At 51.4% G+C, this 23,524-nt stretch overlaps 1 protein-coding gene and 1 long non-coding RNA gene across 2 annotated transcripts; one reads left to right on the top strand and one right to left on the bottom strand.

Annotated features, from left to right (window-relative positions):
- Positions 1–16,384: 16,384 nt before the first annotated feature.
- Positions 16,385–19,791, bottom strand: LOC146890869 (uncharacterized). The gene is made up of 2 exons (XR_014998383.1): positions 19,622–19,791; positions 16,385–17,469 (listed from the first exon to the last, which is right to left on the bottom strand). It is a non-coding gene; the product is annotated as an uncharacterized LOC146890869 (long non-coding RNA).
- Positions 19,792–20,125: 334 nt separating this feature from the next.
- On the top strand, positions 20,126–22,923 carry LOC146890868 (uncharacterized). The gene is made up of 2 exons (XM_085679870.2): positions 20,126–20,281; positions 20,545–22,923. Exons 1-2 carry the CDS (start codon positions 20,248–20,250, stop codon positions 20,883–20,885), a joined length of 375 nt encoding a protein of 124 aa, XP_085535996.1. The 5' UTR covers positions 20,126–20,247; the 3' UTR covers positions 20,886–22,923.
- The last annotated feature ends 601 nt before the right edge of the window (positions 22,924–23,524 follow it).

Below are 23,524 nucleotides of genomic sequence, written 5' to 3'. Positions count from 1 at the left end.
TGGCCTCAGGGAGGGGTGGGCAGTGTGCCTCTCAGAGAAAGATTGCTACACACCCATTTAGTCCATTCTTGCTGCAGTGAAGCACTCAAGGCTAGCACCTTGTGCGTCAGTGTGTGTGCCTGGAGGTGTGGGCTAGAGGGCAACCTCAGGTTTTTGGAGGCCAGGTCTCTTACTGAGACCTGACTCTCTATGTTAGGGTGCTGGTTGGCTCACCACGTCCACCACCATGCCCGAGTGCTGGGAGTCAAACTCAGGTCCTCGCGCTTGAACATACCCTCTCCCCAGCCCTGACTGGAGCACTTCGTACAGAAAAAAAAAAAAAAAAAAAAAAAAAAAGACTAGAACAATTTTGAAGGTCAGAGAACAGAGCACCATCAGCCTGGTGCGCCACCCTGCCCCTGTCTACACCATCTGTGGTGGAGGGACAGCAAGCCTGCTGGTTAGGCACACAAGGCCACACGGATGACAGTGATGGCCACGCTTTATAGCAACCTGATTCTGAGGGAGCTGATGCCTTCTGTCAGACTTTCATTCCCTCTGGGCACTGCTAATTACCTCCCCCTAAATCCATCTCTTAAAGATCCCAGGGCCTCAACCCTGACACACCAAGAACCCAGCATCCAGTACGCGAGCCTTCAGGGTACACATTCGACCCACAGTATTTCTGGAAGAACTAGCAATGCCTCACCAGAGTCAAAAAAAAAAAAAAAAAAGAGCGACAGAACCTGAGAGAGGCTGGCCCAGGTGTGACAGAACCGGAACACTCCTGCTCTGCTAGTGGGAACACAGGCACTCTGGAACACGCTCTGGTGGTCTCTTCAGAAATAAAGTGCAGACAGACACACACATGCACTTATATACACACATGCATACATACGATACACACCATACACAACAAACACACCTACACACATTCCACACAACATGTGCATACATCCATATGCACACAAACACACATGCTCACACAGGTACGATGCACTTGCACACACATACATACACACACCATACGCATGCAAGTACACTCAGCAATTTGTTCTCTCCACACCAAAAAAAAAAAAAAAAAGAGGTGTCTAGGAAAAAAAAAGCAGCTTGTGCAAGAGTGTTCTGGGGGACTCCTTCCTAACAGACCCAAGTGGCAGACCACCATGATGTCCATTGGTGGGGAGCTAGGAAAACGACTTGTGGTTTGTCCATTCAGTGGAAATCAATGCAGCAGCAGCAACAACACCAAAAATGAAAAACAAACTCCTGCTGGCTGTAACAGTGCATGCCTGCAATCCCAGCAATCAGGGGGCTGAAGCAGATGGATAGTTGTGAGTTCGAGAACACCCTGAGCTGTCTCAAAAAGAAAAAGAAAAGGAAAGAAAAAAGAAAAAAAGGAAAAAGAGAAAGGGGCTGGAGATCGCTCATTGAGTCAACCCCAGGACTGAGAATAGAGACATGAGGATCCATGGGGCTTGCTGGCCAACCAATATAGCTGACATGTTTAATTAGACACCTGGTCACAAAAAATAAGGTAGCATACTGGACATGACCAAGCAGTTACGAGTAGGTGCTGCTCTTGCAGAGGACCTGAGTTCAGCTTCCAGCACCCACAGGGCAGCTTTCAGTCATCTGCAAACCCACTTCCAGAAACTTGATGACCTCATCTGGCCTCCACAGGCACAGAAGAGGTACACAGACAGACATGCAGGCAAAACACTCATACACAGAAAATAAAAATAAATAGTTAAAATGTAAGATGGAGAAGTAATTGAAAAAGGCATGTCAGTCTCAGTCTTGGCTTCTACACATGCCTGTATAGGTAAATGTAGCCACACACACGCACATACACACCACACATACATACACATTGCACACACATACACACACATACATATACACACATACATATACCACACACACAACACATACATATACACCACAGATACACATACATATACCACACACACATACACACACCACACACACATACACCACTCACAGACATACATACCACATATACCACAAATACACACCACAAACGTGTACATACAAACACATACATATACACACCACACACATACATACACACATGTATGCACACTCTCATAGAGAAAGATGTTCAAGAGTATACTGGGTGTTCCATTTATCTAAAATTTTAGAAATATAAGCTGGGCAGTTGTGGTGCACATCTTTAATCCCAATGCTCAGGAGACATAGACAGGCAGATCTCTGTAAGTTCAAGGCCAGCCTGGTCTACAAGAGCTAGTTGCAGGACAGCTAGGGCTATTACAGCTAGGGCTATTACACAGAGAAACCTTGTCTCGAAAAATCAAAAAAAAAAAAAAAACAGGAAAAAAAAGAAAGAAAAAATTGAAATGTAAATTTGGAGGCTGTGAGATGGCTCACCTTACATCAGCCATGTGTAAGCCTGGTGACAGAAGTCCCTTCTCCAGAACCCACTCACTCCACATAGCTGTCTTCTGACTGCCACACGTAAGCTGTGGCACATGTAAGCCGTGGCACATGTGGAGCCGTGGCACATGTGGTGGCACACACGGTGGCGCGCGCACGCACACACACACACACAATACAGCAGTAATAAATAATTATTTTAAAGACAGAGCAAATCCATAGTGACAGAAAGAAGATTGGGAGGCTTGGACCAAGCTCCAACTGGTTGGAAAAAAAAAAAAGAGAGACAAAGTTTTGGAACGAGGGCCCTGATTTAACGGGTGGTAGAGGTTAAATAGACAAACATATTTGTCAAAACTCATCGATCCGGGGCTTGGAGAGATGACTCACCAATTAGAGCACTACTGCCCTTGCAAAGACCCCAAGTTCAGTTCCCAGCACCTGCAGGGGGACCCACACGCGTCTGTCATCCCAAGTCTAGGGGATGTTTCTTCGTCAGAGTTTCTGTTGCTGTGAAGGGACACCATGACCACAGCAAATCTTAAAAGGAAAACATTTCATTGAGGTAGCTCGCTTACAGTTAGAGAGGTTTAGTCCATTGTCATCTTGGTGGGACACAGAGGTGTGCAGGCAGACATGGTGCTGGCTACATCTTGATCAGAAGACAACAGGATGTAGACTGAGTGCCACACTGCATGAAGCTTGAGCAAAGGAGACCTCAAGCCCACCCACAGTGACGCACTTCTCCAACAAGGCTACACATCCTCCAACAAGGCCACACCTCCTCCAACAAGGCCACACCTCCTCCAACAAGACCACACCTCCTAATCCTGCCGATCCCTTTGGGACCATTTTCTTTTAAACCACCACAGGATCCAAGGCTTTCTTCTGAACTCCACTGGCATGAGACACACCTGGTACACATACATGCAGGCAAAATATTCATATCCACCAATGAGCCTTCTCTCCAGGCCCCCTCTGTGTTTGCTTATAAATTAGCTTTTTTTTTTTTACCTGCTCTCTTGGTTTTTCCCTTTAGCCTCTTCCCCAGATGGCATTAGGCCCATCACCACAGATGTCCAACTTCTGCCCTACAACCACCATCTTGCCCCCTTCTCTCCATTTCTCAGGGATCCGGGTATGGCCTTTGTTTTTTAAATTAAGATTTATTTTTATTTTTAACTCTGTGTGTGTGTGTGTGTGTGTGTGTGTGTGTGTGTGTGTGTGCGCGCGTGCGAGTGCAGTGTCTGAAGAGGTCAGAAGATCCCCTGGACCCAGAATTACAGGTGGTTCTGAACCACTGTACAGGGGTTTTTAGAACCAAACTCTGGTCCTCCACAAGGGCAGTCCACTGAACCATCTCTCCAGCTACTAGGCATGACTTTTGTGGATGGAGAAAAGCCCTGGAAATGGGATAAAACAGTGCTGTAATTTGAACTCGAAATGTCCTCCATTGGTTCCCGTATTTGAATACTTGGTCCCCAAATGATGGAGCTAGTTTAGAAAGTCATAGAACCTTTAAGAGTCGGAGCCTCAGTGGAGAAAGTGGGTCACCGAGAGCAGAATGGCTGTTTATTTGTCTTGTTTTGTTTTCCAAGACAAGATTTCTCTGGGTAGCCCTGGCTGTCCTGGAACTCACTCTGTAGACCAGGCTGGCCTCGAACTCACAGAGATCCACCTGCCTCTGCCTCCCGAGTACTGAGATTAAAGGCGTGCACTACCATTGCCCAGTATTGTTCAGCTTCCTGCACTCCTGCTTTCTGGTTGTAGATGCAAGGAGATCAGCAGCCTCACAGCCCTGCGGATAGGACTGGATGTCTCTGAACTGCGAGTCAAAGTAGACCCCTCCTCCCTTAGGTTCCTTCTTGTTGGGCACTTGGTCACAGTGATGAGAAAAGTGACTAATCCAAAGGGAAGATGGAGGACCAGTGAGATGGCTCAGCAGGCAGTGGTGCCCATCGCCAAGCCTGATGACCCGAGATCGACTCCCGTACCCATACGGTGGAGGGAGAGAACTGACTCCTGAATGTCGTCTTCTGACCACACACACACACACATGTAAACACACACACGTAAACACGCATGCACATAGAAAAAAGCAACCATCTAAAAATGAAACAAATCAAAGGGCAAGACGGGGATGAAGTCCAGGTGGGGGTGGGGCACGAGGACATACACGCTCCCACGGGCAGTTCCCTAAGAGGCAGCATTGAATCTAATTTTGGAAAAGCACCAGGGCCCTGTCTTATTTACTCGCAGTGCTGAGAACGGAGCCCAGAACCGGATAAGACTTTGCTGCTGAGCTACACCCCTATGCTGTGTTGTCCAGGCTGGCCCCACACTCCAGAGTTCAGGCCATCTTTCTGTCTCAGTGTCTTCAGTAGCTAGCGCCACAGGCCTCTGAGCCCCAGGCTCTGTACCGTCACTACAGCAAGTTCAGTTTGTGTCCTGCAAGCTCTCAGAGACTTTCCAGCCATCCCTGTCTAGCTAGACACTGTCCTCACAGCCAACAGGTATATCCTAAACTAGAAAAGAAACAGGCAGGGCCATGGTGGCAAATGCTTTTAATCCCAGCCCTTGGGAGACTGAGACAGGTGGATCCCTGTGAGTTCGAGGTCAGCCAGACCTACATAGTGAGACCCTGTCTCCAGAGAAAAAAGAAAGAATATCATCTTCAACAACCTTCTTAAAGGTAGGTGCTATTTTCTTTTGACAGATAGGGAAACTGAGGCCCATGGTAGTTAAATGGCCCGTCTAATTAGTGAGTGGCACAGCCTTTGTGTAAGCTGTAAACCATCAGGCCTCTCAGAGGGAGTGACCATGTTCTCAGGCTGTGGTGTGGAGGGTCAGTATGCTCTCCAGACCCTAGACCCCTGCTCTCCCAGCCCCCAGTCCCCCAGCCCCCTGCTCCTAGTCCCTAGCCTTCCAACCCTCCAGCCTTCCAACTCCCAGTCCCCTGCCTTTCCAGATCCCCTGCCCGCAGCCCCCCTGCCCTCCCAGCCCCCAGTCTCCCAGCCCCCTGCCCCTCCCTGATTCCCTGGCCTCTCACATCCTCTTGCACCCTGCCTTCCTGTACTTCCTTTCCTACCACCAAATGCCTGTGGGTCCAGACATTTGCTGGCTTCTCTGCCCTCCTTGCTTCCCTTCAATCATCCAAGTCCTCACGCCAGCAGCCCCTCAGAGACAGCCCTGGAGGACATGACCATCCCTGGCCCCAGCGCTGGGGTATGAGGTGCCAAGGGCAAGGGTCTGCACTCATCGGGTCACGCCCCCGTGGGTGGTCTCCTGAGGGTGAGCCGCAGACACAGGTCAGGAGTAGCTGCCCCTTATCATGGGAAGGGCACCATGATAAATGGTCATAAGGGACCTCCTTGCTCACTCTTTTTTCCTGCCGTCTTTTGATTTGTTTTTGCGATACGGAGCCCTGGCTGGACTCACATTTATAATGTTTTTGCTGCTTTACCTCCCAAGTGCTGAAGTGACAGGTCCCAGTGATTGGGACCCAAGTCCCAGGTGTAAGGACCTCATTCTTGACCAACTAGAAAAAAAACACAGGCTCTGGATCAGTCTGAATTCCATTTGAAAGCCAGGAAGAGCCAGATGTGGTGACCCTTGCCTGTCCTCCTAACTCTTGGCAGGTGGAGAGGAAATCAGTCACGAGCCAGGTTCAAGGCCACTTGGGCCACAGAAGATTCTGTCTCAAAACGTAAATACATAAAATAAAAGAAGATGCAGGTCATTGGGTCTTACTCTCAAACTTTTTGTTTGTTTGTTTGTTTTGAAACAGGGTTTCCTGAGCTCACTCTATAGACCAGGCTGGACTCAAACTCAGAGTTCCATCTGTCTGAGTGCTGGGATTAAAGGTGCGTGCCACCGCTACAGGCGGTTCAAACTTTCTTTTCTTTTAAATATGCTATGTTCAAGTACTTTTGTCAGACAGAAATCTTACATAAATAAAAATGAACCCTACTTTCTCATTCCATTCAATCTGAATAAATTTATTCCTTTGTTTACCATCCACCAACTCAATCAACTTTAAGATGATTGCTTAAAACGCCTGCAGCCGGCAGAAGCTTCTGCAGTGGGGAGGGGCTGACTGAACAGACCTTCCTCCCGGACCCCTGACTCGGATGCGATGGGAGAGGGGCATCAGATGAATGTGAGCTCTACTTTATCTGTTTTCATGGCCTTGGGGATGGTCACCAAGCTAACCTCTGATCTACGACACCAGCCCTTGGCTTCTTTTCTTCCACGTGTATGTGTACGTGGTATGTGTATGGTGTGGATGTGTATGGAGGCAGGCCCATGTGTGTGTTCAGGGGCCTGTGGAGGCCAGAGGTTGATGATAGGTGTCTTGTCTCCCTCAGTCGCTCGCGACCTTGCATGTTGAGACAAAGCCTCCTGAGGAGCCCAGGGCTGCCAGTCAGCCAGTCAGCAAGTGTGCTCTGGGCATCCCTGTGTCTGACTCCCAGCGCTAGGATTACAGGTGGGCTCCAAACACATCAAGTTTACAAGGGTGCCCAGTCCCACCCTCCTCACGTTTCCAAAGCAAGGCTTTGCCCACTGAGCTGCCTGCCCAGTCCCACCCACTCCTGTTTTGATTTTGGTTTTGTCTTAAGGCAGGGTCTCACTGTGTAGTACAGTTTGGCCTGGGACACTCAGCTTTCCTGCCTCAACTGGGATCACGTACAAGTGTGACAACATGCCTGACACTGGATTTGTGTTCCTCAGCCCCCACCCTAGACACGGATTCTTCTGAGACACCACTAGGTCTCACTGACTCTTAGCTCTGCCCCCATCGTGTCCTGCCAGCCCCACACGCCAGGCCCACTCTGGGCATGGTGTCTGCAGCTGACCAAGGCTGAGGCAAATCCAAACCTCCTCCCTGTCCAGCCCTTCAAATCTGGGAGCTGTGTCAGACATGACCCCTCTACCTGGATGGCCACAGGTTACAGCCATAATGCCCTGGAGGAGCCTAGGAGAAGCTTCTACGTGGGGCAGGTGGCCTGTGTGGGCTCTGATTGTTTCACAGCCAGACCTGCGTCCTCTCTAAGCTCCCCTCAAGCCAGAAGCTCCTGTAGCAAGAGTCCAGGCCTGGTATAACCCCAGCACACAGAAAGTGGGGGCAGGACAAGGAGTTTCAGGGACTCAGGGCCAGCAAGATGGCTCAGCAGAAAAAGGAGGTTGCTGCCAGCATGGCGGGCTGAGCTCGGTCTCTAAGACCTGCGAGGTGGAAGCTGTCCTCTGGCCTGCACGTCCACACAGGGGCATGTGGTGGCACACACGCTCTACCCGCACAAATGAATGCAACAAAAAAATTTTTTTTTTTTTTGAGACAGGGTTTCTCTGTAGCTTTGGGGCCTGTCCTGGAACTCGCTTCTGTTCAAGGACCGTAACTTGGGTGCTAGGCCAAATCCCACCTGATTTGTGACAAACCAGTGAGCCACAGGCTTAGAGAGAGCTGGTGACCGTCCCTAAGAATGGCATTGTGCCAAGCATAAATGTGTGTCGAACCAAAGGTTGAACAACAAGTTGTCCCTCACTCATCTTTTCCGATCTAAGGGAGTCAAAAAAGCAAAGACAAAAATGCCCTAGCCAGCCCCACGCCCAGCCCCGCCCAGTTCCACAGTCCTTTTATCTCCACAATACGACGGTACCTGCCTGCTCACACCCACACCAAACTAAATTAATTCATTCAGTTTTTTAAAAAAGGTCAGGGCTTAAGGCCTAGACTCACCTGTAGTGGGAGAAATTGTCTTCAATAAACACATGAGCTACACACCTGTAACCCCAGCACTCAGGAGGTGGAGGCAGGGGGGTCAGGAGTCAAGGTCATCCTTGGCTACATAGTCAATTTAAGGTCAGCCCGAGGTACATGAAACCCTCTCTCAAAACAACAACAAAGGCTCACACAGGCTCACGTAGTGGGGGCAGGACAGTTAAGGAATGTGAGGGAGAGGCCTGGAGAGATGGCACCTTCTTCTAACCTCGGGTGCCGGGCATGCACAGAGTACACACACACATACATTCAGACAAAACATAAAATAAATCATTTAAAAAGAAATGTGGGCATGAGAAAAAGAGAAACCAGAGTCACCGTACCGGGCCCACAAGAAACTTCAGTGTACAGAAAGGACAGGGTCCAGCTCTTCGCCTGCCCTTCCCCTCTCTGCAGCCCCATTCCTGCCAGTCACTCAAGCAGGGTGCCCCAGGGTGGGGCCCCATCTCGATGCTTCCTCTAATTCACACCAGACACCAGCAGGGAAAACAGCAGAAAAGATGCCAGATCTATATGAACCCAGAGGCAACCAGGGGCAAGCAGGCCTCTGTGCTGGAAGATTCTCCGGAGTCCCCTTGGTCAAACAAGTGTGAGCTGGGTTGGACAAGGAACTATATGTGCATGAAACTGCATGTACACGTGTGTCTGTCTGGGTGCCCATGTGCATGGATGTGTGCATTTGATGTGGGGGGTACTGCATGTTCAGGCTTGTACTGGGTTGTACATGTCTGTGTCTGCTGCCTGTATCTCCGTGTCTGTGTGCCTGGGACTATCTGTACCATGAGCGTGAAGATGAGGGCGATGCCCCACCGACTGACGGGCACACAAGGGACCCATGGGGAATATTTTTGCAAGCTGGTTAGTGTGCTGATGAACTGGCAAGTAGAGTGGGCTTAGGTGAGGTGGGAGCAGGAGCCACATTTGGTTGTTGCTGTTACTTTTTGAGACAGGGTCTCACGATTTAGCCCTGGCTTTCCTAGTACTCACTCAATGCACAGACCGAGCAAGCTTCAAACTCACATAGAGCTGCCTACCTCCACCTCCTGAGTGCTAGAGTAAAAGGCATGCACCACCAGACCTGACCTAGAAGGCATGTATTTTGTGGTTTTGATGCTTTTGTGGTGTGTGCGTGCGTGCGTGTGTGCATGCATGCCCAGAGACGGGCATCAAGTGACCTCCTCAGCCACTCCCCACCTTTATTTTGCAGGGCCTCTCACTAAACCTGAGGCACACTTATCCCAATAGCTGGCTGGGCAATGACACCACCACCAGTGGGTTCTAGGGATCTGATCTTGGGTCCTCATGCTTTCAACGACAGGCACCTCACCCAACCAGCCAGCCATCTCTCTCTATCGCTTGTCTTTAGTTTGGGAAGGACAGGGTTTTAAGTACCTCAGGCTAGCCTCAGTCTCACGGTGTAGCCAAGGTTGACCTGGCTTCCCATAGGCTGGAACTACAGGTGTGCACCGCCCCAGCCAGCTCAAGTGTTTGCTGAGGGATGCTGCCTTCCTGGGTGTGTGTGGCTAGCGGTAGCACCACTCTACTGTCTTCCTGGGCCCACCCCAAAGCTTTGCCCAAAGAGCTCCAGTCCGATGCTCAGACCCGGCTGCCCCGCCTGCCCGCCGGGGAGGGCGTGAAATCCCAGCACTCCAGGCGACAGAGCGGACTCCAGCAAAGGCTAAGGCAGGGAAGAGGAAACCTGACAGGACCCGTCGAAGTTGGCCAAAGACTGCTTCCTCTGTGTTAACAGGAGACCAAGGCCTGAGAGAGGAAGTGCTTGGGAGCCCTAGGACCGGAAGTGAGGGCTTCTGACTCCAGGTCAACGCTCTTCCTTTAGGCTTGTAGCGCACTTGCACACTTGTACAGGACAAAATGGGCGGAACAGTGCTGAGCCTGCTGGGTGTTCGGGGAGTCTCCCCACCCGCCTTCCTTTCCCAGCAGCTCCCTGTCTGTTCCTAGCCCACCTCTCCCTCCTGGGGATGCCAACTCTGATGTCAGAGCCAGTGGGCTGCATCCCAGTCAGCCTCTGGTCCCCAGCAACTGGTGGGAGTTGCCGCCCAGCGGCAGCTTAAATAGGTGTTTTAAAGAGGGGCCAGGGGCACACACAGCCATCTTGTATCTCTCCTGGAAGCTCAGCTCTTTCTTCTCCAGGCCAAAGGATGGGGGAGGCCCAGTGTCTGAATGGCCTTGAAAGGCGGGACAGGGAAGAAATGAGCTAACTACAAAGCCCTCACTTCTCCCCTGTCCCTGGGTGGATGGCCTTGAGACTTCCATTTTGCAAAGTCTTGGCCTTGCTAAAAAAAAAAAAAACCCACTATGCTTGGTGAGGGGCTAGAGGAGCGGGAGGGGCTGGCATTCCACCAGGGACAACTGCAGCAAAGAAGCCATGCTGGCCCTCTTCCTCACCCCCCTTCACTCACAGCCGCTCCTTCTGGTCTCACCCCTGACTCCCACTTCCTGTGTCTAAGTTCAAGTAGCTCCTCAGTGGAGGCCTTGCTACTGTAAGAACGTTCTTGTCCACAGGCTTGCGGTAGGCTTGCCTAGTATGCATGAATTCCCAGGTTCAATCCCCAGAACCTTATAAGTTGGGCATGGTGGTGCATGTCTGTAATCCTAGCACTGGGGCAGGTGGAGGCAGGAAAATCAGAAGTTCAAGGTCAGCCTCAAAAGTTAATTTTGGCCAGGTGGTGATGGCTCATGCCTTTAATCCCAGTACTTGGGAGGCAGAGACAGGTGGATCTCTGTGGGTTTGAGGCTAGCCTGGTCTACAAGAGCTAGTTCTAGGACAGCCAGGGCTGCTTACACAGAGAAACCCTGTCTCGAAAAACAACAACAACAAAATGAAAACAAACAAAAGTTAATTTTGGCTGGGCATGGTGGTGAACACCTAGCATCCCTGGGGAGACAAAGGCAGGTGAGTTCAGGGATAATCATGGTTACACAGAGAGAAAACAGCTCTGAAAATCTAGTCTGTCACCACCAGTGATCTTATTGTCCACCCCCTCTGATTATAGCAGCTAAATTTATTTTTTTTAAGAATTTATTTTTAAAAAGGAAAAACAGCTGAGCGGTGGTGGCACATGACTATAATTCCAGTACTTGGGAGGCAGAGGCAGACAGAGCTCTGAGTTTGAGGCCAGTGTGGTCTACAGACTGAGCTCCAGGACAGTCAGGGATACACAGAAAAACCCTATCTTGAAAAAAGAAGTTAAAAAATAGAAAAGGAAAAATAATAAAAATTATTTTTGTTTGCGTGCACATGTGTGCATATCTATCATGTATGTGAGAACCCACAAAGGACAACATGAGCTTCCGGGAGCTGGACTTAGAGTCATGTACAAGGAACTGAACTCAGGTCTTGTGGAAAAATCATACAAATTCTACATTCCTGAGCCATCACTTCAGTCCTTTCATTTGTGTCTGTGGTATGTGCACACATGTGTGTGTACCTGTTTGAGTGTGTGGATTATGTCACATGCCTTGCTCTAACAACTCTACACATTTTTTGTGACAGGTTCTCTCTCTGAACCTGACACTGTGGATCAGGGCAGGCTGGCTGGCAGTGATCTCCTGGGGTCAGCCCCTAATTTAGGGTCACGGATCCGGCTTTACCTGAGTGTTGGGAATTGAATTCAAGTCCTCATGCTTTCACAGTGGGAGTGCAAAGTGGGTGTGCAAAGCCACTAGGTATCCCTATAACCTCAGCTCTACTGTATTTATTTATTTACATGTGTATTTCTTTGCGTTTGTGTCTGTCTATCTGCATTTGTGTGTGTGTGTGTGTGTGTCAGTCTGTGTCTGCATGTGTCTATGTCTGTTTGTCTGTCTGTGTATCTGTGTGTGTCTGGATGTGTCTGTGTGTATCTGTCTGTGTCACACGCGTGTGTGTCTGGATGTGTGTGTGTGTGTCTGTCTGTGTCTACTGTGTGTCTGTGAGTCTGTCTGGGTCACGTGTGCGTGCGTGTGTGCCTGTCTGTGTCTGCATGTCTGTGTCACGTGCGTGTGTATCTGGATGTGTGTGTCTGTCTGTCTATCTGTGTCTGCCTGTGTGTCTGTGTCTGTCTGTGTGTCTGTGTCTGTGAGTCTGTCTGGGTCATGTGTGCATGTGTGTGTGTCTGTGTCACATGTGAGTGTATGTATGTGTCTGTGCATCAGTGTTTAGATCGAAAAGAACCTTCTGGAATCAGTTCTCTCATCCTACCATGTGGGTCACAGAGGTTGAACTTAGGCTATAAAGCTAGGCAGCAAGAACCTTTATACACTGAACCACCTCACTAGCAAGATGTAATTTCAAGAAAATTCTGTAAAAGGCTGGGTGTGGTGGCACACACCTTTGATCTCAGCACTCTAGAGTCAGAGGCAGGCAAATCCCTGTAATTTCAAGGCTAGTCTGGTCTACATAGCCGGTTCCAGGCCAGCCAGGGCTAGTGCCCTATAGCAAAAAATTGAAACAAAAACAACAACAACAAAAAAAACAAAACAAAACAAAAAAAACTTAAATTTAACCTCTGTGGAAACTTCCAGAAGTCTATGACAACAACCAACTGGTTCCTTGTGGTTTCATCTCCCAAAGCTGGGCACCCTGAACCTAAGCACAGTGTCCTCTTTGCTCCCCAAATGTATGAGACCCAGAGACCAGGAATGAGCAGGAGATTCCCCATCAGTGCACCCCCACTCCTGCCTGCCACTCCTGTCCTGGAGAACTACTGCAGAGCAGAATGCCCCGGTTTCCTTTTCCTGGGAGGGGGTTTCCCAGCCGGCCTTCTCAGGCGCAAGTCTTGGGCTGGGGGTTGAGGGTGGCGCCCAGTGAAAGTCAAGCAGAAAAGAGCCTTTCTCCAATCCCCGCTAAAAATAACCCGGGCCTGTGCTGAGGCCCCCCAACTTAGCGCTGTTTTGCTTGAAACCTCCAAGCAGCTCAGCAATTGGGGCGCGGGCAGGGGTGGAGGGCCTGCTGAGGTTCTGTGACCCTGGCAGGGGAGGGGGGCAGTTGCAGCTGGTTCTCTCAGGGTGCCTGGGAGGGGCCGGTGTGTCTGTGTGCCAGTGTGCTGTGGTGACAGGGCCTCCCAGCAGCCTGGGCAGGAAACAGAAGTTAGGGGACCAGATGGGGAGGGGTCTCTGTCCTACTAACTGCAGCTAGAGGGGCCAGAGTTTCTACTCCACGGGGTCCCCACCTCTTCTCAGAAGCACTCAGTCCCTGTAACCCAAGCCAGGCTCGGGTGTAGGGGGCTGTCCTGCCCCTCGAAGGCTCCTGGCACACACCCAACAGGGGGGTGTCGCCTCACAATCCAGGTCCCTGTCTGGCTTCTACTCTGCCCAAAGAGATGGGCAGGTCTTCGAGGGCGGGTGTGGTGGAGTGGGCAAGGAATTTCCCTGGAAACGGGAAGTACAAGATGTGTCAGTGTGGGATCCCAACAGAGCAGACAGAGGGGGAGGGAAGGGAGGAATGGGGAGGAGAGGGGGGGAAGGAGAGGGAAGGGGAGGGAACGAGGAGAGGACAGAGAGATGGGGGTAGGGAAGTGGAGAGGAGGAGGATAAGGAAGGAATGGAGGAACAGAGGAGAGGAAAGAAATAGAGGAGAGGGGAGAAGAAAAGGAAGTGGAGAGGAGGGTAGGAGGAGAGGGGATGGAGGATGGGGGGAGAGGCAGGAACAGGGTGGGGAGAGGAGGAGGGGACAGGGTGGGGGGAGAGGATAGGGTCGGGGAGAGAAGGAGAGGAGAGAGGGGAGAGAAAGATGAACAAGAAGAAGAAAGAGGACTGAGATGGGAAGGGAAGGCTTCTCTCTCAGGCCCTCTCTGTCTTGGCTTCTCAGCTTCTTGGGACAGGACTGGTCTGCATTTAACCTCCATATAACAAAGTAACACAGCTCCAGGCGCTCCAGCAGCTCCAGCACTCCCGTGTGAACAATCTCTCCTACATCCCTCACCCCAAGCCCTAGATGGACCCTTACTCTCCTAACTGTCAGAGCAGGAACAGACTTAGGATGGCCACATGTCTGTACCCTATGTGAAGAACATGCAGGAGTCAGCTCTTGGGCCCGTGAGAAACAGTGTATTCAGGGAACTATTCAGGAGACAACAAGACAGGGTTTCAGAGGGGACTTCCCTGACTAATTCAGGACAGATGAGCACCGCTCCTGATACTTGGTAGAAAATACACACACACACACACACACACACACACACACACACACACACACACAGGATTTTATATTCACAAGTTATGATTGATTGATGGATTTTGAGACAGGGTCTCACTACAGCCCTGGCTGTCCTGAAACTCATTGTGTAAACCAGGCTAATCTTGCACTCAGAGAGAGCCTCATGCTTCTGCCTCCTAAACGCTGGGATTAAGGCACAGGCCACCACGCCCCACCTCCAGCTGTGATTCTTGGCCAGAGAGCCTCAATCACTCTGAGCCTCAGTTTCCATCTCTACAAAGTGGATCTAACCTTTCACAATATTCTGGAGAGCTGTATGCTGGACTTGCTTTTTTGTTTTTGTTTTTTGTTTTGTTTTGTTTTGTTTCTGGCTGTCCTGGAACAAGCTCTTATAGACCAGACTGGCCTCGAACTCACAGAGATCCGCCTGCCTCTGCCTCCCGAGTGCTGGGATTAAAGGCGTGCGCCACCACTGCCCGGCTCGTTTGATTTGCCATTTCTGTATGCTAGAAAACACCAAGTTCTTCAACCTCGGGACCTTCAAAAGTGCTGTTTCCTTTGAGGGGAGACCTGAGCCTCCAGTTGTCCACAGGACTCCTGGGCTCCCAGCCCTCCCTGCTGGACCTGCTCCCGCTCAGCTGTCTCCATGTTCACTTTTCCTGAGCACTTATGGTCCCACATTATCTGCTAATTTGCTTCATTTGCCTGCTTGTTTATGGCCCTAACCACCCAGGATGTAAGTTTCTTGAGAGCTGCCCCAGCCCTGGGTGCATTTGGAGTTTGCTAAGCATCTGAGCTGGCCTCTGAGCACTTCTGAATGAATGAGCAGCTAGGCTTGCAAACGACGTTATATTTAAGTGACTGATTCTCCCACAGGCCTCCCTGAGCCAAAGGGCAGTAAATGTTCCTTAATAGAGGCCTGGAGAACACTCTGGGCCTGGCCCTCACCCAGCCCTGAAGCTCTCCGGGTACAGGGAGCCGGGAGGCTGTCTGAGCTTCCGGCTGCTCCAGGATAAAGGTCAGCCCTTTGCTGGAACACAAGGTACCGCACCATCTGGGCCTGCCTGCCTCTGGCCTCCTCCCCTGGCCTCCTCAACCTGCACTCTGTGTCCAGCCAGACCAAACAGTGCCCGGTGCCTGCCACACAGCACAGGACTGTCTCATGCCCTCTGTCCCTTGTACCTGGAACAATTTGCATACTACCCTGCCTAGCCAGCTCTCTGCAGACTTAAGAAGATTTACTTCCTCCAAAGGGAACTTGCCAGAACCTTCTGCTCTGGCCACACCCGGGTTCCTGAGTTCCCAAGGCTTGAGGATGGTATGGTTTTATGTATTTTTTTCCCCAAGTTATTCAAAGGTCTTGAGAACCACCACCAGCATCCATGTCTCTAGGGCAGTGGTTCCCAATCCGTGGTTCACGACCCCTGGGGTCTAACAACCCTTTCACAAGGGTCACATAACAGATATTCCACGTATCAGATATTTTCATTATGATTCACAACAATAGCAAAATTACAATTATAAAGTAGCAACAGAAACAATTTTATGGTTGTGGTCACCACAACCTGAGGAACTGTGTCAGAGGGTGGCAGCACTGCGAAGGTTGAGAACCGCTGCTCTAGGGTAAGGTACTGTGCCAGCTGCACATAGTAGGTTCTTAACAAAGACCTGGCTTTTGCAGTCTGGTCCCAGAGCCTATGTTAGGTGCCAGCTCAGCGCCCTGAGCTGATGAGCCCGACTCTGGCAGAAGCTTGAGGAAGGTCATCTGTGCTGGGGTGGATGGGTGACGTGACCCTGGAGAAAAGAGGGCAGAAGAGGGCCGCGAGAGGGCTCAGCAGGTAAAGGGCCTGCCTCCAAGCCTGACTGACCTGAGTTCAATCCTAGGGCCCACATGGTGGAGGGAGAGAGCTGACTCCCTTAAGCGTCCTCTGTCAATGTGCACTGTGACTCTCTCTCTCTCTCTCTCTCTCTCTCTCTCTCTCTCACACACACACACACACACACACACACACAATGTATTATCTTAAAAAATACGACCGACAGATAAGAGCTGTATAAACAGAACTCTGAGTGAGCGAGAATGGAAAAAGAGGAAGAAGAATAAACTTAGGGGAAGAAAATGCTGCCTAGAACACAGTGTCCCCCAGAGAGCCACCGAGGACAGGAAGCCAGGAACCAGCGCAGAGGCACCACACAGGGGCTATTTGGTGTCTCTACTCCATCCGCTGGGGTGAAAGAGTAGCGTGGGCAGGCCACGTGGAGCTGGGATTCTCTCCTCTCCTAGGGAGACAGGGCTCTATGAAAGGCCATACACACCACCGGATATAGGACATCCTGGAAGTTTCTTCATCTCTCAGCTCAGAGGAGCCCTGTGACAGGAAGCCAGGCACCTTGACCTTGAGTGAGCACTTTAGCTACCCTGGTCTGTTTCCCAAGCTGCACTGCTAACAGCCCTCTCAGAGGGGGCTCATGCTGAGTTAGGACAGCCACGTGGGACAGCCAGGGCCAATGCCTAGATTCTTCCCCCAGCCCTGCTGTGGACAGTGGGACTATGCTGTGGACCACGTTACTATGAGCTGAGCAAAGTAGCCTAAGCCTGTGACCCAGCGCTCAGACGACAGAGGCAGGAGGGTCAAGAGTTCATGGTTCTCCTCAGTTTTACAGAGAATTTAAGGCTAGCCTGGGCTACAGCCCTGTCTTGTCAGGCCATTTACCTCTGAGAGTGAGGTAGGTAACAACAGGTAGTTCAAATGTCCCAAGCTGGGAGCCATGACAGGCAAGCCTGACACACTCCAAATCTTCTGTTGATGGTGTCATACGGACCTTGCAAATGGGTAGATTTCATCCTGTCCCATGGGCCAGTGTCACCAATGCTGTGCTTGGCTCTGACAGGAGGGTCCTGAATTCAAGGCCAGCCTGGCATATATAGCATGATCACATCTATAAACAAATAGTATGTCCAGTTCCAGTTTGCATCTTTGGTAGGGGCTGAGTCCTGGCATTGAGATCCTGGGGTGGATCTCTGCCCTCCCCAGGGCCCCACCTCTGCCTGTGCCCTGTGACTGCTAGGGCAGATGCTTGAACAGTCCAGATTCAGGGTGTCAACCTCACTTGTCCAGTCGGGTTCAGGTTATTGCTGAAGTACAAGAAACAAATATGGAAATCAAAAGAGAGGGATGGAGTCGATCTCAAACACAGAGAAGCTGGAGAGGAGGGGAAGGGAGGGGAGGGGAGGGAGACAGAGAGAGAAGGAACATGAACTGGGGGCTTCCTGAACCCTTCTGGAGTTTGCCTTCACCCTCCAGGATGAACTCACTGGGCTGCCCACCGCTCCATGGGCTGAGGGGACTGGAGACTAACTCTGTGAGCCTTGGGGACTGGGGGGCAGGATTGGGGGCACGGGGAGGTGGGCAGATGAGAGCCACTGGTGCTGGACAGCAGGATGCCGCTGCTGGAGGAGTATAAATAAGAAACAGCCAGTGTAGGACTGGACAGAGGCCATTTGAAACACACGGTACATTCCGGCCCCAGTGTAACAAACTGTACCAGCCTTCCTGAGAGCTGGGAGCACTGCAGAGGGGTGGGAAGACAGCAGAGAAGCCTCCCCCCCCTCCCGCTCCTCCCACAGCCCTGGCACCACACAGAAAGCCCCTGTCCCCTGGCAGCCACAGGAAGCTTACCATCCCGCTCACACTCTGTACCCAGTTCCTCTCCCAGCTCCAGACAGGGGTGGGGGACGCAGAGGAGGGTGGGAAAAGGGTGAGACTTGGGGGTGGGAACCATGAGCGTGTGCGTGAGGAGTAGGGGCCACTGCCACCACAGCTCAGGCAGCACCAGGGGAGATGGCCTGCATCCTTTAGACAGGGACCCACCCGTAGTCAGTCACAGCAAGTGAGGGCTGCTCAGGAGGTAACTGAGGAAGTGCCTTACCCAAGGTCACACAGCCGGTTGTTCTGGGGTGGGACAGAGTTATCCAGAACTGGGCAGTGCTGGGCACTCTTGGGTGTAGGATTGTAGGAGTGGCAAGCCAGGGAACAGGCAGTGCCCAAGGACTAAGGGTGGGGAGCCCACAGTCAAGGCTGCCCCCACCATGCTTTGCTTGGCCGTGAGTGGGTAAGGCTTGGGTACAGTCCCCTTTCCAACCTTCCCCAAACTCCCCCTTACATAGCAGAAATATTACTTGTGAAATATTTAGTGTGAAGGCTGTCTGGTGGGAATATCAACTAAAATGAGTCACCTCCACCCCTCCCCTATTCTCCTACACACACACACACACACACACACACACACACACACACACACTACAAAACCCCAGGCATAGCACCTTCTGGGGCCTTTTTGCTTTTCATATCACCCCCTTGTTCCTTGGAGGTTTCTATAGCTATTACATACTTCAAATGTTTACCACCTGTTGGTTTAGGTTACCATTTAATCATACACACACTGGGTACAAAATGTGTGAGTGTGGTTAAATGGTAACCTAAACCTCTTCACCTGGTTTACAAAATGTCCAAGGTTCTTTGTGAGTTCGAGACCAGCCTGGTCTACAAGAGCTAGTTCCAGCACAGGCTCCAAAGCTACAGAGAAACCCTGTGTGTGTGTGGTGTGTGTGTGTGGAGGGGGAGTGCCCAAGGGTATTTTGTGGGCCATCCCCTGTAGTACGGGGCTTGGAGGAGGAGGGATGAGCTGGGATTGGATGAATGAAGAGTATGAAGGAGGCCTTAAGAAAAGGTTGACTTCGCTTCAGCCTCAAGGCTTTCTAATCCGGTTAGAACTGGGTGAGAGAACAGGTAACTAGAACAGGAGACAGGCCCCAGGCTGCCGAGCTTTAGGGAGGTGCAAATGAACTTGGGTAAAGGACAGGGAGAGAAAGCAATGTAGCTGGTGCCTCCCTCTCAGGATGGGGAGACAGAGTGCAGGCACCATGACAGACGTGATACCAAATCACAGAGGTATGGAAAGAAGGGAGAAGCCAGAAGCTTTGGAAATGTCTATGGGGCTGGAGAGAGGGCTCAGTGTTAGGAACAGTTGCATCTCTTAAAGAGGATCTGAGTTTGGGTCACAGTGACTGACCACTACCTATAACCCAGTTTCTGGGGATCTGACGCCCTCTTCTGGATTTGGCAGCTCCAAACAGGGGGCGGGGTGGGCCCGCAGGAACTCTCTCTCTCTGTCTCTGTCTCTGTCCCTGTCTCTCTCTCTCTCTCTCTCTCTCTCTCTCTCTCTCACACACACACACACACACAAATAAAAATAAAATAAACATTAAAAAAGAAAGCATGTCTCACTTTTCATGCCATCCTTAGCAGGACCACCCCAGAGTGGTCTATGTGTAGGCGCTCCGGCTCAGCACACAGTCCCTGGCTTGGGAGAGGAGCCAGCACTTGGTGCTGTCTTTGCAGGACGGGTTGAGAGAAATGGTGACTCTCAGTAACACACCAGTGTTTGGGGCTGAACTATAGGCAGAGCCTTTGGGGTCCTCTTGCGCCACCCTGCCCTTGCTCCACCACTCCCACTCGGCTCTCCCTCCTCTCGACATCCTGCCAGGGGCTTCCCAAGTTTTCCAAAAAGGCCGGGCTTGGTTGAGGACTCCGGGAATCCCTGGAGTCTCCGTGCTCCCGAATTCTGTGACGGATCAAGGGTGGGGGTGAGAAAGTGGGAGGCTCCTCAGGAGGACAGCTTGAATTGGTCCCCTCAAAGCGGGCTTCGGCTTCGTTGTCACGTGGTCACATTCCAGGTCTCCGAAGTCTGGGTCTGGCGTGCTTCCAATTATCCTCCTGCAGTCACTGGGACTGAACGTTTGCGTGAGGGTGGGAAGTGTGGGGTGGGGGGCTCTTAATACCTGCCCCAGCTCCCAGCTCTACTCATTCTCCACCAACCCAGGGCAGGGGATGCACCCAGCCAGGGAGGGCAGATGCTTCTGGAGAGGCGCGGGTGCTCAGAGGCTGGTGAGTGCTCAGGGTTGCTGGGGCCCACCCTCCAGGGGTGCGTTCTGAGAATCCCTGCGGCCACGGGAGGCTGCGCCATAGCGCAAGCCGCGAGCACAAACAGGGCGAGGAGGCTGGTGTGAGCGCCTGGGCCCGCTGCCAGAGCGCTGGGGCTGGAACACAATGTCCCGGGCGAGAGCTGGCGGGCGGGCGGGCGGGCGAGCGCGAGCGAGAACAGCCTGACTCAGCAGCTGGGTAAGTGGGTGTGTTCGCCCGCTCCCCAGATCAACCGCTCCGGCAGCCTGCGGTCAGCAGCCGGCTCCGCGTGGGGAGGGAGGGCGCGGAGCTCCGGGACCTCCACACGGTCGGGTACAAGGACTCCTCACCCCTGCATGAAGCCATCTCCGGACCCTCCAGGCCAGTGCACCGCTGGCCGGCTCAACCCACCTGGGACGAGAATATCCTCCTCACCGCATCCACCCGTGCAGAGGACCACGGAGCTGCTGGCTACAGGCTCCGTGGTCCCACCAAGCCCCACCCATTCTGGAACAGCTCTGGAGGTCTCAGAGTGGCTTGTGACTGTCAGTTGCAGAGAAAGCAGTTTGCTCTGAGGTTTGGGGGGTAAGGGGGTCAAGCAAGAGCATCCTAGAAGAATTAAGACAGAGCTCTGAACTGTCCTTGACTGACCCAGAGTGTTCAGTGTCTCTTCCTGTCCCCCCTCCTTTCAAAACCACTGGGGCCCTGAAGATTTCCTCCCGGGAGGGAGGGAGGGAGGGAGAAGCAGGTGGCCTGGTCCTCTGAAGCCTGAGACTCGGCTTTTTTTGTTGTCCCCACCCTCCCACCTGAAGCCACAGCAAAGACCCACGAAGCTGGCCACCCAGCCACAAAATTCCTCCTTCGAGCTTGCTGACTCTTGTGGTCTGGTGGGGCCATTGAGAGCATGGCAGCAGGCCAGAACCAGAACGGGGTGGTTCCTTGGGGGCGGGGTTGTTTAGTGCTCCAGCCTCCTGGGGTGTCTTCAAGGTACCCCGAGGGACACCCTGTGCCTGAAGAGTGCCAGGACAGGCAGGGAGGGGCTCTGTCCTCTGCTGGATTCCCGGAAAGGTTTTGGCAGACAGCACAGGCTTGGGTTCCAGAGCCTTCCAGGCTGAAGTTTAGAGGAGGGACCCTAGACTGCTGGAGTGCCTCACCTGGGCCTAGTGTCCCCGGGCCATCTGATTGCACCATCTGCACGCTCTGTAGCCAAAGGTGAAGGGAGGGGTGCCAGCGTGGATCCAGGCTAGGGACCACCTTTCAACACAACAACACACGCCCCATGCAGAAGGTCACTCAGCAGACACTCAACAAACACCCCAGGAGGGAGACAACCTGACTGTCACCTGTTCCAACCTACAACCATGTCTGTTCCTGGTGCCTATGTTTGCTGGTATAAGTAAAACGGTGACCTGGGTACACTGAGAAGGCAGTTCCCCTGCCTCCTGACTTCTCCCTCTGCAACTTCTGGCTCCCCACCAGACACTTGTCTTCACACACTTCTAACAAACTGACTTAACTGACCACGTGCCTAGACCATTGCCCACTGAGACCTGATCCCCCAAACTCCCTACAGTGGTGGGCTAATTTTTAGGGGGGCTGAGGATGGAATCTAGGCTCTTTGAGCTAAATCTCTACCCCTGTTGGTTAATTTTTATTAGACTGGGTGTTCATAGCCTAACGTCAACACTGCCTCTTGCTTACCCAGCGCCTACCAAAGGAGTAGAAGGATCAGTAAGGAGGTGCCAACCGTGGCCCCTACAAAGCAGGCAAGGCACCCAGGAAACAACTGGCTACAAAAGCCACTCACGAGAGTGCACCCTCTACTGGAGGGGTGAAGAAACCTCATCATTACAGACCTGGCACTTGAGTGAAATCTACCCATCTTCTGACTGGCAAACTCCCTTTCCAGCAATTGCTCGGGACTTCAAAAGAGATCTGTGTTTCCAGAGTGCAGCTACCGGTGCTTTGCAAGAAGCAAGTGAAACCTGTCTGGTTGGCCCTTTTGAAGATACCAACCTGTCCATGCCAACTGTGTAACAGTTGGGCAAAAAGACATCCAGGAAGCTAGCCTCACCCGTGGAGAATGTGCCCCAGAGTCCAGGATGAGGGGAAATGTTCCATTCTCAAAAAAAAAAAAAAAATTTTTTTTTCTTCTTCCTGTTACCGGTAGTTCTGAATGTTAGGTTTTTTTTTCTTCCCATGGGGTCAAAAGGCACCTGAGTATATGATTGGGAGTGGAGAAATAAGGGACAGAAATCAGGTATTGGCAGTTTTTTCATTTTCATTTGTATAGGAATTTTTAATATAAATACAAGATGTAAATAAAGCATTAATGCGGGTAAAGGGGTACAGCGAACACAGTTCAACTTTATAACCATTATAAATAAACCTGTTAAAATTTTCTGGACAAAAAAAATCAAAATGACTGAGCCCTTCGTAGTGGTGGTGCACAGCTTTAATCCCAGCACTCAGGAGGCAGACGCAGGGGGATCTTTGAATTTGAGGCCAGCCTGGTCTACAGAGAGAGTTCCAGGACAGCCAGGGCTGCACAGAGAAACTCTGTCCCAAAAAACAAAACAAAACAAAAAAACCCTAAAATAAAAACAAAACCAGATGAATAAATAAAATCACTGTGTGTGTGCCCATGTGTATGTGTGTGTATGCATGCACAAGGTACATGTGTCAGTCAAAGGACAACTTTGTTGTCTGTTCTCTTTTCAGTCGTCAGAGCTGGTGGCAAGTGTCGTTACTGCTGAGCCAGTTAACTCTTAATTGACCTCTTTATCAACAGCCTATATTTGTTCTGTCACCAAATACCAGGTTCTTCACTCTGCTACTTATGTTTAAAACTGTTATTATTTGTTCCTGTCTTTTTCCAGTTCTTTCTCTCCAGCTCTAGAGAGTCCACCTTTGGCCCAAATTGTCCTGCTTTCTGACCGGGAGTTCTCCTTGCTCCTACACACCCTCCTGGAATAATCTTTCCCAAACACCATTTACTGTGTATGCTATCAACTTCAGCCAAGCACACTGGGTACACTGGGTACTGTCCTGGGTGTTCCCTGAGCAGAGGCCTGGGCTCATTCATCCATTTCCAGCCCACTGTACTGGGCACAGGCCTGCTACACAGCGAGGGGACATTAGGCATTCTTAAGTGAACAAACCATTCATTTGATCCAACATCCCCTTACCTCCTTCTTATTCTCTCTCCCGAGTTGGTCTCTCTATTCC

Source organism: Myodes glareolus, chromosome 18, assembly GCF_982192425.1.
Source record: "Myodes glareolus chromosome 18, mMyoGla1.1, whole genome shotgun sequence".
Classification (NCBI taxonomy): domain Eukaryota; kingdom Metazoa; phylum Chordata; class Mammalia; order Rodentia; family Cricetidae; genus Myodes; species Myodes glareolus.
Note: the sequence above shows the minus strand (reverse complement) of the source record. Positions and strands in the feature narration are given on the sequence as shown.

Coding starts and splice junctions, on each gene's coding strand:
- LOC146890868 (XM_085679870.2), top strand. CDS start 20,248: ATGCTTCTGGAGAGGCGCGGGTGCTCAGAGGCTG. Junction 20,282..20,544: donor GCGCGGGTGCTCAGAGGCTG/GTGAGTGCTCAG, acceptor CCCGCTCCCCAG/ATCAACCGCTCCGGCAGCCT.